General features: G+C 38.2%; 2 protein-coding genes across 11 annotated transcripts; both read right to left on the bottom strand.

The window, feature by feature from the left end:
* Positions 1–35: 35 nt before the first annotated feature.
* On the bottom strand, positions 36–14,597 carry LOC108025745 (dynamin). Of its 10 annotated transcripts, XM_044093665.2 has the most exons (16): positions 14,226–14,564; positions 13,665–14,034; positions 11,881–11,954; positions 11,058–11,814; positions 10,879–10,995; positions 10,588–10,816; positions 10,377–10,534; positions 10,204–10,310; positions 9,353–9,546; positions 7,620–7,739; positions 7,189–7,200; positions 4,579–4,782; positions 4,426–4,519; positions 3,972–4,111; positions 3,763–3,905; positions 36–510 (listed from the first exon to the last, which is right to left on the bottom strand). In XM_044093665.2, exons 2-16 carry the CDS (start codon positions 13,808–13,810, stop codon positions 360–362), a joined length of 2,646 nt encoding a protein of 881 aa, XP_043949600.1. In that variant the 5' UTR covers positions 13,811–14,034; positions 14,226–14,564; the 3' UTR covers positions 36–359. The 10 variants fall into 10 exon arrangements, with proteins under 10 accessions (XP_043949600.1, XP_050746528.1, XP_050746526.1 ...); XM_050890571.1 differs by lacking the exon at positions 7,189–7,200; XM_050890569.1 differs by lacking the exon at positions 7,189–7,200 and having other exon boundaries at positions 10,204–10,534; positions 13,665–13,939; positions 14,513–14,597.
* An 845-nt stretch (positions 14,598–15,442) lies between these two features.
* Positions 15,443–16,575, bottom strand: LOC108025624 (putative ribosome-binding factor A, mitochondrial). Its single transcript, XM_017096159.3, has one exon. The coding sequence runs from the start codon at positions 16,384–16,386 to the stop codon at positions 15,541–15,543; it is 846 nt and encodes a 281-aa protein (XP_016951648.1). The 5' UTR covers positions 16,387–16,575; the 3' UTR covers positions 15,443–15,540.
* Between the last annotated feature and the right edge of the window lie 377 nt (positions 16,576–16,952).

Below are 16,952 nucleotides of genomic sequence, written 5' to 3' on the forward strand. Positions count from 1 at the left end.
TAAACAAGACTATAAACCTAAAATCGCTTTACATAAATACATATATATATATATATTTTCATAAATACTCCTTTTTGGAAAATAAATTTGTTTATTTCACGTTAAAATATACTTTAAAAAGTAAATGATGGATGATGATACTGCTAATTCGAGAGCATTAATTTGTATGTGGAAACATCCAGCGATGCTCTGACACACCGATGGATTTTTCCATAGATTTTAAACCAAACAGACATCTTGAAAGCTTCGAGTTATACTTCTCTGATTTTCGATGGTGATATGATGACGCGTACGGGTTTGCTATTCTTCAGTAAATAATAATCTGCATACTTTGCGTATTGTGCTTAATTTAGCTCGCTTTACTTGAATCGGGAACTAAAGGCATTGGATAACTCATTGATAGCTGACTGGCCGACGGCCTGGTTAACCTGTCCACGCATACTCTCCGGAATATAGCGATTGGCGCCCGACTGCTGAACAATGGCACCGCCGACAGCTCCAGAGACTCGGCTTGAAAGGATAAGTGGATTATTCAGTTTGGTATTATGGCACTTCGAAGGGTGTATGATAGATTTACGCAATCATCCCTACCAATCAATCAACAAATCTTTCCTAAATTTCATATAGATATGTTCCATTGACCACAAGAATTATAATTTTAAATAAAAAACTTCTAAATATCTCATTTTACTTGAAAAAAAAGGGTTCAACTAAAAAGTATATTTGAGTTATGGTGATTCTGCCAATTTTAAAACTAATATTTTAGATTTTTAGTAGATACCTACAAAAACCAAAATAGTATATTTGGTATTTAGCTTTTTGAAATTTTATTAAGAAAATTTAGAATCTAACTTTTGTGCAAATAGATATGTAACGATTATAATTTTAAAAGGAAATTAAAATATTTAAGACTTCTAAGTATTTGTTTTTAATTTTGAAAGTGTTCAATTTAAAGGCATTTTTAGGTTATGGTGATTGTTGGTATTTTTGGTATATATTTATAGAAAATTTAGGGACTCTCGAGGCCTTTTGTAGACCTGAAATAAACCGTAGAACGTAATCCATTTAGCTTTTTCCAACGCGACTTCGCTTTGTATGTATGTACATCGGTGGGTATTATTACTAAGCTTAAGCACCAAACACAAAATTAAACATTTCTCCCGCCAGTAAGCAATACACACTTATTTAATACGAACAATTTATGTATTTATTTATGCACTTTATTTGTGTATACGCAAAGTGGTCATATGTAATATAAGTTGCTGCATATTTCCATCGTCACAATCCATTTGAGTAAGTCACAAGAGTATTTTCATGACTTATATTTGTAATCAACATTAAAAATAATACATTTTACATATAAATATTGGAAACACGTATGTATATTAGTTTATAGTTGCGGTGGCAAAAAATCGATCTAATTCAGCGATCGGAATACATCTGGAATATGCCGATCGCTGGTCTAATGTCAAAACCAAAGTATACTTGATATTGCCATATTAAGTTATGTTAAATAATATAGTTTTTGTTATTGGGAATCGATACAAATCACTCAAATGAATGGCTGTTCAATGCACAGCTAATTTTGTAAATATTTTCATTGGAATTACACAAAAAAACGTTTGCTGAAAGGAATGGACAGTACAAATAAGCGTTAATGTAATCGATTAACTTAATCGTTTCTTGGAAACGGGACACCTAGCAATTCCACAATCGATACATTTTATCGTTAGGGGAATACAATGTTTTTTTCTTACAGAAATTACATAAAAGAGAGTAACAGAAGCTCCATGGCAAACAAATAGTTAATGTTTATCAACCAACTCATTTTTCAATTTACAAAAAATGGAAGAATGCAAATGGGAGATCAGAAAAACGAAAGCACTTAATATGTTTTAATTCCGATATTTGCAATTACTTTTTCGATAAAATGGAAGGGGTATTTATCTATTTGATTAGTTTTTAGTTTGCTTTAAAGTTCAAGGAAATACTTTGTGACTGACTTGAAATGTTTTTAACGTTGCTTTACCTAACATTCTCTAATTTAATTGGGTTTCTTTTGTATAGTTTAACATCAACAACAACACAATGCAGTTAACGAAAGCTATTTATTAATAGTTAGCTATATAATTAAGATCATTGGTTAATATCGTCACTAAGCATCTGCCCATACAAATAGTTTACAAACTTTTGAGCGTATGCCGTTGAAAAGGGGACATCAAATAATAATAATAGTAATAATAATTAGACTTGCACGAACAAATGCACGTACATTTGTACATATATATGTATAGTATGTATATTATATCTACACAGGAAAGTAGACATTACGAAAAACATCTTATGGAATTAAAGAAATCATGTGCATCTCGACTATTTGCTTTTCACATAGTAAGAATTTATATCAGTTTTAACGCTTTCAGATTATATATATATGACTACAATAATACGCAAGCGATTTAAATGTATCGATTTCCCATCGTTGTTAGCTTTTGGATTTTGCCGGAATAATATCAAATTACAATTGTTGAAAGTATACTATAATTGGGTATTGTGTTGGTTAAATCGTCAGCAAGCTACTGTTCTGAAGTTCATCCCCATAGATGTTTCTCGATGCTGACAACAATTTAACGACGTCTGTACGTTTCGTATTTCGTAATAATAATTATTTATTGGGTGTTGTGTGAGTGTGTTATAGGAATGTTTCGGTTTAAATCGTATCACATAGAAAGAGAAAAAAGAGACGGCAAAGAGAGTTTTATTATTTTGGTCAAAATATCTGGGACGGGAACATTGTCATTTAACTTAGGTCTAACACTATTGAGAGGAGGTCCAAAGGTTACTCGAGTATTTCATAAAATATTTGTACTACAAGGCGAGGTTTCACAGAAATCGCTTTAGCTTTCATTTCCGATTCTCTTCAATTCGCGGTGCCACCGAGGTTTTTATTACTATATTGCAAAATCTACTAACTAAAATCTTTCTTGTCCGTATAGAAAGTTAAGTACTTGATTTTCAACCAAGGTTAGGTGAAATTTCTTTAAAATTATTAGTTAGTGTATAGTTAGTAGGCATTTAAATCATAAATTAAATATATAGTATACATTTTTAACCATTCTAAAATATACATTAGCGAAGTCGCATTGAAATATGCTTGAGTGAATAGTCACGGATTTTTAAAGTCAGGGTACTTCTAATTATTATAAAAACCACTTGTAAAATGATATCACTTTGTGTGAGATAAAAAGGTCTCAAGCGATTGCGGGACAAATAAAACAACCTAAATACACAGAGGTGCCACATTAATCGCTATCGATTGAATTTATCTTCAAATTGATTCGAAAATATGTAATATCCTGTCCTGTTTTTCATAAAATCTTTTTATTTCTTGGCGCCTGGTGTTGCTGATTAATAGTACTACATCATTTAAAGTTAATTAATAGAAGAGAAAAAAGCGTAGAAATAAAAAAAATCATTACAATTTTAAATCAATTATTAGGAACAAATGTCTGTTGGGATACATTCACATTCTGTGGCAACGCGATTATTTTGGCTTATCGATAACCCATATCGTTAAGGATTTCTGTGACACCCCTAATATGGATCATTATTTGCAAGTACCACGATTCCACTTCCGGTTTCTTCAGGTAACTATAGAGGTTAATTTAAACCTTACAATATTAGAATTGAGAAATTATTGCACAATAATGATCCATACATGATTTTGTGTATTTCCAATAGACAAAAAAATAGGATACTCACGATGGTAACATTGGTGGGGGCAGAGCTCCGCCGGGACGACCGCCGGGTAGTGGTGGTGCCCCACCGCCTGGGCGATTGGGAATCGCTGGAGCTGGGCGGCCTGTAGCTGGTGGCAAGGGTGGGTTCCGTCCACCCAAGGAGCTCTGCAAGGAAGCCATACAAAATTGCTTATATCCCCATGTGTACAACGACGTGGCGTTTAGATTTACCTGTGCGGGAGGTCCTGGTTTGCCACGGGCACCACCTGGACTTGGAGGGGAAAGACGTGGGTTATCCAAACCACTGGGTAGCCAATCATTTTTAACTGGAGGAGGCAAGGGCGAGGACACAGTTGCCATGGATACGTCACCTAAAATAGAATTAAATTTTAGGAAAGCCATAAAACACATGATATTGAGAGAGATTGCAATGGTCGAGCGGCTCGACTATCAGATACCTATTACTCAGCAAGTCAACTTCAAATAAAAATATACCTTCGAGGAAAGCGCACAAGAATCTTTGCTTTAACTTAAATAAGAATCTCTAGGATCTCTCTAGGCTGTAAGCCTATTTCGAGATCCCAGAGTTCATACGGACAAACGGACAAATCGAACAAACGGACAAAATAGTTCGACTCAGCAATAACATGAATTATAAAAATCTCAGCACACTAATGACACTTACCTATGATCTGCAAAGCATCTTTGCAAGCTCGGTACATTCGCAGCATCTCCTCTCGTCGCGTAGCGGACTCTGCCGACTCTTCCATCATCTGGGACTGTAAGAGCAGAGCTAGTTGGTGAATCCTAATCCAAAAACCATTGTTAGCTATCCTACCTGATCGCCAGACGCATAGAGATGGGCCAGAAGCTCTCCGTTGATAAAGTCCTTGGCATTGTTTATAATCAGCATCATAATTGCCTTGGGCACCATGTCTCGCGTGGTCTTCGTCACGATCTTCATGTAGGAGTCAACCAGGTTGCGGATGGTCTCGACCTGCCGTTCTAGCTGTGGATCGCTGGAACTCTCCTCGCTGGCCGACTGTTGTTTGCGGAAATTCGTATAAGGTTTGGTTTGGGGAATTCGATAGTCCATAAATGATCGTTGTTAATTTTATAAAGTGCATAGGTATTTGAAAACATAAAAACCAACTGAACAAATATCTTTTTAAAACCAAATCTCCAACTGAATCGTGCACGTAAAAAGAAGAAATAAGGCTTTAGTCGAGTTTCCGACTACGAATTACCCACTACTCGATTCCCTGGTAAAAATATGTTCCATAACCAAGAAATAAAAAAGCATGCATGAAGATCGTATAGATAGATATAGGGTATGTATTTTAGAGATTTCCTGGATCGGAGTGTCAATTTTCATAAACATTTTGGACCGATAAAAAAAACACACAAACAGGACCTTAATTGGAAAACGAATTCCTATAGAGACTAAAGACCTTTTCAAAAGGATTTTAATCTCAATTTCAAAAGTTAAACTTTAATATAAGGCAATGCTTAAGATATTTGTTTTAATTTTACAGGGTTTTTAGAAATAAAAAAAATTTAACGTATTTTTTCAGGGGTGGCGTAACCCCTTTTAATAATTATTACTAAGATTGTTTTTTTTTTTTTGGAGCGCCCAACTATTATGAACGCCTATGGTAATGAAATTATAATTAGATATATATTTTTCCATTCACTTTGGTGGTGGCACCTATTTATTTATTTAGGTCCATTTTAATCAGGGACCGTATTTATTCAATGAATCTACATAAATAAATAAATTGGAATGAAACCTATGGTATTTTGAGGAAGTCGCTTAATGGAACTCTCTAGCTTGAAGATTATATTTAAAAGAAATAGAAACAGACCCTTTGATTATTATCAGCGAAATAAAATCAAAATAATAACCCTAAAGGCAATTACTAAGTCTTTAATGGTATGCCTGGGATTAATAATTATACATGTTGCCGAATTTTCATGAGCATAAATTTGATGATTTTAAAATATCCGAACTCTCATCTCTGTTATGACCGAAAACTTTTCAAGTACCATGCTTTTAAATATTTGATAACTTGAGTAAAATAAAAAATTCAAATATTTAAATATAATAATAAATAATTTAAGAAGATCAAATGGCATGCAATCGACGAACGTCTCTTTTAAGTAAAATTTATACAAATATATAGGGAAGAGGTTTGTACTCAAAAACACTAACCTCTTTACCTATATATAACCCTTATTTATCTCAAATGAAGACGAATCGTCTTGAAATTCAATAAAACTAAGAAAGAACGATATAGCCGAGTATCCGACTATGGGATACCCGCTACTCACTGCCCTGTAACTCAGTGATTCCATTCCCCACTGGTTAGCTTTTCGAGGTCCAGAAATCGAGACGATCTTACGGACAGACGGACATGGCTAAATCTTATATAGGATCGGTAATAATTCCAGAATACGATTTTTTTCTCTACGAGTAACGGCTATAAATATATAATAAGGTAGTGAAAAATTCAACAATTACATAAATAAAAAATGAACTCAATAAAAACGATTGAAATCAACATACTTTTTGCTAAAAACCAACCGGAAGAAATTATTAATTTTGTGTATATATATATTTTTGGGCGTTTCATAGATTTGTCGTTTGGTTCGGTAGGTGGCGGAAAAATAGAAGAGAACAACATGTTCACAATTGTTAAAAGAAACAAGTAACAACACAATAGTCGAGAGTTGCCCGACTATGGAGATAATCTGTAATTTTAGGTTAGTTAAATAAACATGGCGTACTAGGTATATCGGGTGAAAGAACCGAGCCAGCTACCTTCTTTCGATTACAAATATTGTTTCATGACAAAATATCGCAGCCCGAGGTTATCGACCTTGGAAATAAATGCTTTATGTTATCGATTATGTATCGATTAACCACAGATTATTAAATCGATTACAGTTTAAATGAACCTTATTGGAATACAACTTAAAAGTTGGTGTTTGAAGTCTCACTCGGGTGGTGATATTTCACTTAATCGCACCTCTAACCATTTAAGGGGTTACACCACCTTGATACTTCCAGGTGTTCTATCTTTTGGATTATACACTCAATAAAAAATGGTTTTCTATAAATACAAATTATTAATTTCTCTGAATGTGATGACATTTAAAGCCATTGTTTTTAGCATATCCTACACCGAATAATAATACATTTCCAAATTAGTAAAATTAGTTTTTTTTACAAAAAATTTTGAAAAATAATTTTTTGGCTAAAATACCTCACCATTTTTTCTTTAAAAAAAAACAAAAATAAAAAAAATAAATCGAACAAAACAATTCTTAATTAATCAAAAAATGTTAAAATAATGTATTAGTTATTAGTAATCAAATTCGCAATCGAATTCGCGCAGGTGGATACACTAAATAAAATATAGTCCGTAAAGTTCAAAGATTAACAAACCTCTTGTCCTTCCTGGATGACGAATATACAATAAGCATCAATATTGCGTGTTATTTTGTGGATTCGGTCAGTGAAACAGCGAAAACAAAGATATATATTATATTTAAATTATTCTGTTTTTGTTTATTGTAATGTAGTAGTCTCAATTTTGTTCACTTCGAATAATACTTCAATGATAAGTAAAAGTGGAATGTTTCCTATGACAACTATAGGTTTAGAAGGAATAGCACTTCATATGTGGTATATATTATATACATATTATAGGGCTGAGAATATTAACCAGAGTTAAAATACGAAGTGTATAGGCTAATATTTGAGGGGATTGCATACTTTGTAGGCAGTTACTAGAGCCAATTGGTGTGGAGATTAGTGTACAGACCAGTTTCTATGGAATGCTTATGTATGTTGATAGTGGGTTTCTGTATACGCACCTCGTCGCCATTCTCCTGGGTCTCCTGCTTCTCGGGATAGACACCGGCTCGCAGGAAGGAGGCCTTCCACGACTCCACATCCTCCACGGTCTCGCACGACAGCTCCAGTTGTTTGTAATCCTAGAATACCGTGTGTTTGGAAAACAAAACATTTGTGATGAGACATATTACGAAGGACATAGTGCATTCATTAGACAGATCAAGAAGATGGTGATATTTCTTAAGAATTAATTTTGCTATTATATTATAAAATGAACTCATATCTAGACGTGCTCGGCGGAACTCGATACTCCTTCTTTGCTTTTACTGATCCAAAAGGGCGGACAATTAGGAGTTCTAATACAGAGTTACAGTTCCCGAAATCCTGGCTTTTAGCAGACGGACTGTGAGTACAACGCAGACCACGGACTTCTCTCTTCTTTCAGGATGTTGCCGTCGATATTGCTCGGTTCTTCGCCGATCACGCCATATATGTATACCCATTGTAGCTTTCGCATTTCGAAAGTCATTGTCGATCTGTGTAGCCTAATAGCCCCATCTGCGCATCTGTTGTGGAACCGCTGATCGACTGTTAAAATGAAAACTATAACAAACGTGAAAAATTTAAGAGAAATTAATATTGTGTGTGGGGTGTCGTCTTTGTTAGGAAGTGAAGTATACTGTGTTTTTTTTAAAAGAGGTATTCAAGACCGAGCACACCTTTGATTAACATCCCTAGATATAATATTGTGTGCCTCTGTATCCAGGTTTTCACGGTCCGTGAAACATGTAATTGTGCTGAAAACGCGGTATGAAGTCTTCAAGAAATGTTTGGAAAATATGCAGTCCGTTTAGGGATTACTTCTTAAATCTTAAACTGCTTGTCACGATCTTACGATGCTATTTATAGCTAGGATCTGCTTAAAAATACAAAATAACTACAGCTTAAAAATATATATTAGGTCTGTGTATACCGAGTATTTAAAGGCAATGGGGGAGATACTGGCTCATGAGGGTTACTAGATGAAAGCTGGACTGGCTTACAATGGGTGAATGAAAAGGCCCTGCTAGTAGTTCCGAATAGGAAAGGAAAATAAAGTTCCATGAAGAATCATTAAAATTTCCTCAGCTTCATCGAAAAACTTAAGAACTTTTAAAAAGCTTTTGGTATCCTAGATTTCCTGGACCAAAAATCGTTTTTTATATTAAATATTCGGCAAGCTTTACGGAATCTTCAACGGCTTTGGAATATGATCTTAAAGGTTTGTGCATTTTCGAAACTGAGTCACTAGACATTTTCATTTTGTGACCACTGCGCTGAAGTGCATAAGCTTGAAGTACAATTACGAGGTTAGATAATGGGGTATGACTAATTTGGCGCGATTCGTGAACTTCTTAAGCTTAGGAGCATCACAAAGGAAAAAAGCAAAAGGAGTTTACGACGCAGCAAGCTCCTTTTCCTTTAGTTCGACTTAAATGTTGATAAAAACATAGTAATTTTTATATTATACAAAAAAATAATTAATTGATCTCTTGCCCGGCGACTATTCAACCAAAGGATTCAAATTGGGGTAGATAATGAAATTTGAAATATTTTTCAAAAAATATGTTCAAAAATTGTTCTTTTCTTTTTTTGTCGTTTGTTTAGTTACTTTGATTTAAAGTTTTTCTCTGGTTTTGTTTGTTTTTTTTTTTTTGCTTTTTCTGAAATCATTTAAAATTCATTTTTTTGTATGTTAACAAAAATTACTAACCTTATAAACATTACGTCCATCGGGACTAAATAAAGCAAATGTAACACGTCTAGACATTGACATAAATCCCTGTTCAATATCACGCAATTTTAAACCATCCAACGGCAGCATGAACTTCTTTTCCTTCTCGTCCTCGTCCTTGTACCAGGAGATGCTCTCGGAGGTCAGCACGAACCAATAGGGACGCGATCCACCTGCAAGACACAATCAGAGCTCAGTCAGTGGCCATGGAACTTGGAAGCGTGGTAAAAATCGTAGGCCAGCCACAAATATTACAGCGTTAGCAGCGGGAGCAACCCGTCGAGGAAGTCACAACTTGGGATTAGTAAAGCCAGTCTTCATTTGCCAACTCTTATATCTATTAAATTTAAACATAGTTTTCACTTTTCCCGCAGTTTCTTTGTGAAATCGCTCTAGAACACAAATAAAACTCGCTGTGGGGCAAGATATAATATGAATATGAATATAACAATATAATATGAATATGAATATGAATATAATTGAAATAATCAAAAAAGCAATAGAACAGAAACTTAATACCTGAAACAGAGCGGTTAAGCAGGGCGTGAAGGTGTCCGGATCCGAATTTTGGTTCTTTTAATAAAAAATATGTTTTAACACAAAACAGAAAAAGCTTAAATGAGCATTAAGGTTCCCTCCCCCAAGCGTTTGGCTTTTCTTAGCCATCCAACAAAATCGACACCATCCCAAATATCAACATAAAAGGGACAGAGTACCAATGTCCCACCCCAACAATGAAAATAAAATATTAACAACGCGATCCTTCTTCCTTTTAGAGCTCCCTAAAGTCTGCTAAAATACACCGAAACCTACTGAATTGTAATTCTTACCTTTCATGATACCAAGGTTCTGTATGACCATGTGGCCCTTACGAATGACTTGGTTGCCAAGCTGACGAGTGCCGGTCTTGTTGGCATTCTCTGATTTGTTTTGAGCGCTGTAAGCAAACGAAGGAAAGTTCAGGAAACGTTTTGGGTAACAAAGCGAGATTTTCAATACGCACTTGGCGAAACCAATGAAGTCCTCATGGTTGGTGTTCATGTAGGCCAGCTCAAAGTCAATCAGCAGCAGGATCTGCTCCTTGCAGCTGTGTTCGCGTTGGCGAACATGTGTTGTGATAATACGTTCGGTCTCCTCACGCAAGCGTGGGTATCGACTCATCTGCGTGGAAACACAATTAGTACGTATTCTAATTTAGTGAGGGGCTAACTTACTTTAGCTGTGCACATGCGCACAACCACAGAAAGTTCCTGTACGACTAGATCGACACACTTTATGACCGGCTCCTTGAGCAGAGCTATTTGCCTCTTCACAATCGCCTCGAACGCCATGTCCGGGGTGAAGAGACCAACGCGAATACCATGGATGTTCCGAATGGCGAATGAGATCTCTCGCCGCAGTTCCTTTTCGTCACAAGCCATCTTAACGATCTCGAATCGCAGACTGCAAAGCCAACCAAATGTTCAATCAAATGCAGAGAAGGCCTTGGCCCAGGACAAACTCACCGTTCGTGGAAAATGCGATTGATCTTGGCGCCGCCTGAGAGCTCATTTGTATTGACCAATGCGGAGCCGCTGCCCTCTATAGTTCGCTCGAAGTCCGATTGCAGCTGCTGAATCATCCTATGCAAGCACACATAAGTTTCATTAGTTATCACATAGATTTGAATGTTTTGTGGACTCACTGGAGCATAGCCTTCGTCTTGATGCTGGCATCGCCGGGCTGAAAGTGCTTGAACTCCTCCACCTCCTTCTCCAGGGTGAGCATCTGCTTTTGCAGCTTGTCTCGCAAGCCAGGTAACGTGTCTCGTATATGGTTGGTGAGCTGTTGGTTGAGTACCCTCTGCAAGTAGGGGGTACCAAGACGGTCGGCCATGTGCCGGTAGGAGGGATGGCTCAAGAAGAACTTGCGCTCGGCCGCCAGCGCCTGGTGGATGTCCTTGCGTCCCTCGATATCCTTTTGCGATCGGTTGACCACACCAATGTAGCCACGGCGCAGAGGAAGCAGCTTGTTCTCGAGAATGTCCCGGGCATCGGTGCCCTCGTCCATAAGATCCAGCTTTGTGATGACGCCGATGGTGCGCACTCCCTGCGGGTCCACCTCCTTGGCCAGCTTGAGGGCGTCCGAGTTGGCCAGATCCGTGTTGGCCGGTGTCACAGCCAGGATGAGACAAGTCTCTTTGCGAATAAATTGGAATATCATCTGCTTAATTTGCTGCTCAATATCCACCGGCTGATCGCCAATGGCCACCTTCGTCAGGCCAGGCAAATCAATAAGGGTCAGATTGAGTACATGCGGCGAGTAGACGCGCAAATTAATTGGAATGTTTGAAATGCCTTTGTTGCTGCCGGTCACACGATCCGTCTCATCTTCGATCTCTTTTCTGATCTCTTCGAAGCTTGAGAACTTTTTGCCTTTAATGTGAAGGAACTCGCCGTATTCTGTAATGGAGTGGAAAGCAGCTTTATGTAAAAACACTCCCCACAGATATCAGAACCATAACTCACCGGTGACTCCATTGATCAACTGCAATATCAGGGGTCTGCGGGTCACGATACCAGAGCCACGCGGCAAGAAATCTCTGCAAAAAAAAGGGGAAATTGTTCAATTAGTAAGGAGGCCGAAAAATCCTATCCTCTTCATTCATTTTGATGCTGCATCTCATAGGTAAACGCCCCTTTCTTAAACATAAGTGCTCTGCGATTCTCAATGTGTTGCTTTTAATCTCATTGATAGGGTCAACGCCCCTTTTCTTAGATACGCGAAATTCGGAATTTGCAGTGCCTAATTGCATAAACTCGCCACTATTTGTGCTTTTCGACTGGTGCGTCAGCGGAGATGACGTTGTCATGAAGCTATATCTGGTTTAAGGGGTATTTCATTGTTCTAACGTATAATTCCTATAAAGCCTTCCTATATTTTTAAAATGTATTATTTATTATAAAAAACGTTGTTAGAACCATCTTTATGTTGACATTTATATAGTTACTTTGGATAAATTTATAAAAACTATTCTTTGATTAGGAAAGTTCTAAAATAAAATACCCAAATTAATTGGAAATTTAATAAAAAAAAAATATTTTTTATTATTTATTTCCAGGGAGACTTTAAGTAAAAAGGCATAATAATATCATCCACCGTAGCTTTTGAATGCTATGATATGGGACCCACCATAAAGATTTACATGAATGGATTACTACATTAAAAATCGTTAATTTCTAGGGAGATTTTAATGAAAATGGAAATATAATATTGGCTGTCGTAACTTTTGATTGCTCTACACATTATGTGGGAAGTCTAAGGATTTTCATAGAACATAGTTCGATTCACTCTCTGCCTCCAAAACATGCCCCATCCCAGGGGTCACGCCAATGGGAAAGCTCTACCTCCCAACATTTTCGCCCAGGCCACCCGTGCATACATACAGACGGGTATGTAGGTGGGTGCGTGTGACACGGCGCATGCGAAATCCATCTGGGCTATTTTGAAAATGGTTAGCTTATGTAAGCAGCAACTCTACATGGCTTAATGCAGTTCTCGAATACATCGGCGTGTTTATTGATTACTCTATTTTCAGCAGCCCCAGGTGTTCCTCCAGTGCGGATTAAACAAATAGGGGAAACACCCCATCCTACGGGGACATCCCGAACACTAATAACAAGCCATTTGGAGTATATGTTACTTTACTACAAAAACATAAATATTATGGTGCAAACACTGTGTTTATATCCTTTCCCCTGGCTTGTAGCAATGTTTTCACTGGGCTTGCACCAAGAGTGGGCGATGAGCCACAGCGCAGGCTTAGGGATATACACAAAATAAACGTTATTGATACATGTACCTAAGATTCTTGGCCAACAATTAGGATATATCACTGCGTTCTGGACACAACTGCTGAGAGCCAGCCGAAAAGATAAACTTTCTTATCAAGATAATTGGGTTGCGGCCAGCGCCGATAATGTTTGGCCATTATGTACAAAAACACTTGCCTCGAAGACGGCAATTATAGATTGTTAAACAAAAAAGAAAGCGGGGGGGGAGGTGTTATCACACGATGATTCACAGGCGTTTGAAGCCTTATAAATGGGGTTCAACCGAAGGGCCGTTCTGAATCATAATAGTAATGTTCCTCCAGAGTTATCACACAGTACAGAGAATTCCGCAGGCGGGAAAAATCGATTTTCGGGGGGGAAGGGGCCAGAGGCGCCCCTAAGCCAGGGCCATTATCAATCAGAATGTGGGCTAGATATTCAGGGTGCTGATAGCGCCGCACAGGGGCTGGGATACTCACTTGCCAACGAAGTTCTCCAGCACGGAGCTCTTGCCAGCTGATTGGCCGCCGACCACCGCGATTTGCGGCAGATCCAACTGCATGTGCACGCCCAGCGATGTGAACGCATCCTGCAGCTTGTTTACAATCGTTATGAGGTTATCCATCTCGTTCACAATCAGATCAGCGATAGGGGGTGTTCACAACGGATCGAACTGCGATCGTGACTCCGTCCGGGTGCTTCGTGTTCTCTTCTCTGCGGTTTCTTCTGCACTGCGCCCTCTCCTCTGCAATTACTGTATTGTGTTGTTGGGCATTAATTACATATCATATCATGTGTGTGTACTCTTCCAGGTCCTTTTCTCTTTCTCCCTTGCACTCTGCCACTTTCCTTTTCATATAGCATAGTACATAGAAGTACGATTACAACAAAAAAAAAGGGGGAAAAAAACAAATGTGCGTAAGCAAATTGCAAACCGAAAGACGTTATTGGAGAGTGCCCGTGTGTTCCGAGCTCAAGAGTTACTCATTCTGCGGCACGGCCAAGTTAGCCCGATTCAATAAATACCACACCACAATAACCTTTTATTTCATTTCATGCTTCTGATTATAATGGAACTCTGAGAATTCGCGATCTAAAGGTTGTTGCGTTACAAGCGAAAATGTTTATCGACATTTACACAAAAAGAATTTGTATATATAGAAATTCTCATCGACTTTTCCAATCGTCGTAGTCGGTTCAATTCTCAGGCGTGGTAACAGTGTTGTGTTCGTGTTCAAATGTCATGTCCATCGGCCAAACGCACAGCTAGATTAACAATTTTGGGTCTCGGCTTTAAACAAATATCCTTCTTATTGTGCAAACTGACGACTATCACCACACTCCACCACTCCAAAGCGTTTCAATGAAATTTTTCGACTAAAACTAGAGATGCAAAAACGCATTCATAATCTGTACCCGATAAGCTGGTCTGATTTTTTGGTATAATTGATAGGGCTGTGAATCACTCGCAGTATCGATACTTGGCGTTCGATATTAATCGATTGCAACCGGGGTCTGGTAGCCTGCGCAGTTCAGACAGAGGGTGTACGTGCAACAGCGACAAAGCTCTGCAATAGCGACGAAGGGGAAAGAGTTGCCAGACCTCTCTAGTGAAAAGTAAGGAGTTACAGCGAAATTTAGTACTTTAGTAATTTTATTTTCTTGCCATCGAATAACTATTTGCAAAGGGGAGTAGCATCTATAGTTTCCATATAGTTTCCTCTAATTTCGAAATATTTTAAAGTTATTTTTTTAAAAACGTTATCTTTCTTAGTTTATTAGACATATTGAGTAACTAAATCTTTGTTTTTCAATAGAACATACTTCCGTTGCTGCTTTTACAGCAGCGGCGTCCTGTTTGAACAGCGTGCAATAACTACACCACTATGTGTGGCGTTTCCTATCGATAACTATACCAGCGCAAGGTCGCGGACAAGAGCTTTTCAAAAACAGCTGACTAGTTGGGCAGAATATTATGGATTTTTATATACTCACTGCTATCGAGCTCTATTGTCAAGCTGAAATGAGGTTACTATTCCTTACTATTACTATTTCCCTTTGCGCATGTCAGCCCATTTTGCGTATTTTAGGCACTGCGCAGGCACCATATCTACAGGGGTGCCAAAACATTGCAATTAGGGCGAGGGTTCGATATTTTAGGGCATAATCGATTATAATAACCTTTGGCATTTCATTTTCGAAATAGTCGTTAACCCACATTTAATTGGGACAAAATTGAAAGTTTCTTTTATCGATCTTTGTCTTTTAACAAATTGTAAATTTAATTTAAATTTATCTACAATAAACTAGAGTACAACAAAAACGGTCAAAACAGTCAAAACGCCCTGCCACCTATCAAGAGGTCTTGGAAACATTATGCTTGTGTTGAACCCAGGCATCTTTGGACTTGCGCATCTTGCCGAGAATCTTGTCCATTACTGAGCTTTGGTTAAAACTGAGGAAATCCTGTCTCATCTCCGGCCATTCAGTGTCCGAAGCAGCCTGAGAACTCTCTGCATCAACTTCCTCCGATTCCGTTTGGCCAGTTGGTCTAGAACTAGAGTGTTTATGCTGGAGGTCTAGTTTGGCGAGCACTTCCTGGACCTGGTAGAGACCGCTGCTCGTTTTGTCGCGAACAAACTTTATCCGCGGTACTTCGCCCATCAGGTGCAGCTGCGACAGCTCGTGCTGCAGTTTGCCGCTCAAGCGATTCAGCGTTTCCTCGAGCACATCGCTGGTCGATCCATCCTTGCCCATCCAGTAGACATTGATGCGCGAGAAGTCGCTGGTGATCTTTACATGGGAAATTTGCACTCCTTGACCCACGATGGAATCGGCCACTGCGCCGGTGGCCAAAATGTCGGTGATGTTCGTCATGAAGACCTTGTTCAGGACGGACATGCGCCGGACGTTGTCCCGAGACGAGTGCGAGTGGGGTGTGCCGAACTTCAGGGCGTGCAGCGACGAGCCCGACTTGTGGTTTCCACTGCCGGCTGGTGAGCTTGCCTCGGGCGCCGGGTACCAGCGGCTGCTGCTGCCCTTCAGCCGGTTTCCAAACAACGAGCTGAATATTTTGCCCTGCCTGATTACGTTGACTTTCTTCGTGTTTTTCGTGCTTTTGGTCCGTAGAAGCGTTCGTTGGTATACATTGTTGAGTGCCAAGTTTCCAGTTTGCAACCTCAGAGCACGAATGGCCAGCATTTGGTATATTATATCTGCTTTTATTTACTAGTTTACTGGACAAAAAAAAACAACAAAATGTGAGTGTGACCAGGCCGTGGTCTTTAGGTAATCCATAGAGATGGAAAAAATATCGACGCGCACCCATCATTTATTTCTGAGATACCCTATTTCCACTGATGTACCGGCGTCTGTTTCATAGACCACAGCTGTTCCGAAAATTATTCATTCGGTTCAATTTCGAAATAAATTTTCGAATCTTAATAACAAAATGTATATATGTTCTTTTTCTTTTACGATTTTTATAGTTTAATTGTTTTTTTAATTGCTAACACCTGCAATTTATACACCTTCCGCCATCTGTTTTACCGATGGTCAAGTAGAATTTGGCGTTCCGTAAATTGTTGCTTAGTGCGCTTTCCAATTTGACGGTGAAACTTTGAATTATTTCTTAGAAGATAAAAACTTAAAAAAAAAACCAAATTAATTTTAAAATACTATTAATCGATGTTTTTTGCTATATAAATATTTATAGTTTTTGCCAATTTGTAGCAAAATGACAGTCTGTTTTTTGTTTGTAATTTCGC

Source organism: Drosophila biarmipes, chromosome X, assembly GCF_025231255.1.
Source record: "Drosophila biarmipes strain raj3 chromosome X, RU_DBia_V1.1, whole genome shotgun sequence".
Classification (NCBI taxonomy): Eukaryota; Metazoa; Arthropoda; class Insecta; order Diptera; family Drosophilidae; genus Drosophila; species Drosophila biarmipes.

What these genes read in the sequence shown, in the direction of transcription:
- LOC108025745 (XM_050890569.1), bottom strand. Translation starts at nt 13,810, where the DNA reads ATGGATAACCTCATAACGATTGTAAACAAGCTGCAGGATGCGTTCACA. An exon ending in AATCGCATTTTCCACGAACG is followed by an intron (nt 10,817 to 10,878) that starts GTGAGTTTGTCC and finishes TTGGCTTTGCAG; the next exon opens with TCTGCGATTCGAGATCGTTA. An exon ending in GAACCTTGGTATCATGAAAG is followed by an intron (nt 9,547 to 10,203) that starts GTAAGAATTACA and finishes TGTGTCTTGCAG; the next exon opens with GTGGATCGCGTCCCTATTGG.
- LOC108025624 (XM_017096159.3), bottom strand. Translation starts at nt 16,386, where the DNA reads ATGCTGGCCATTCGTGCTCTGAGGTTGCAAACTGGAAACTTGGCACTC.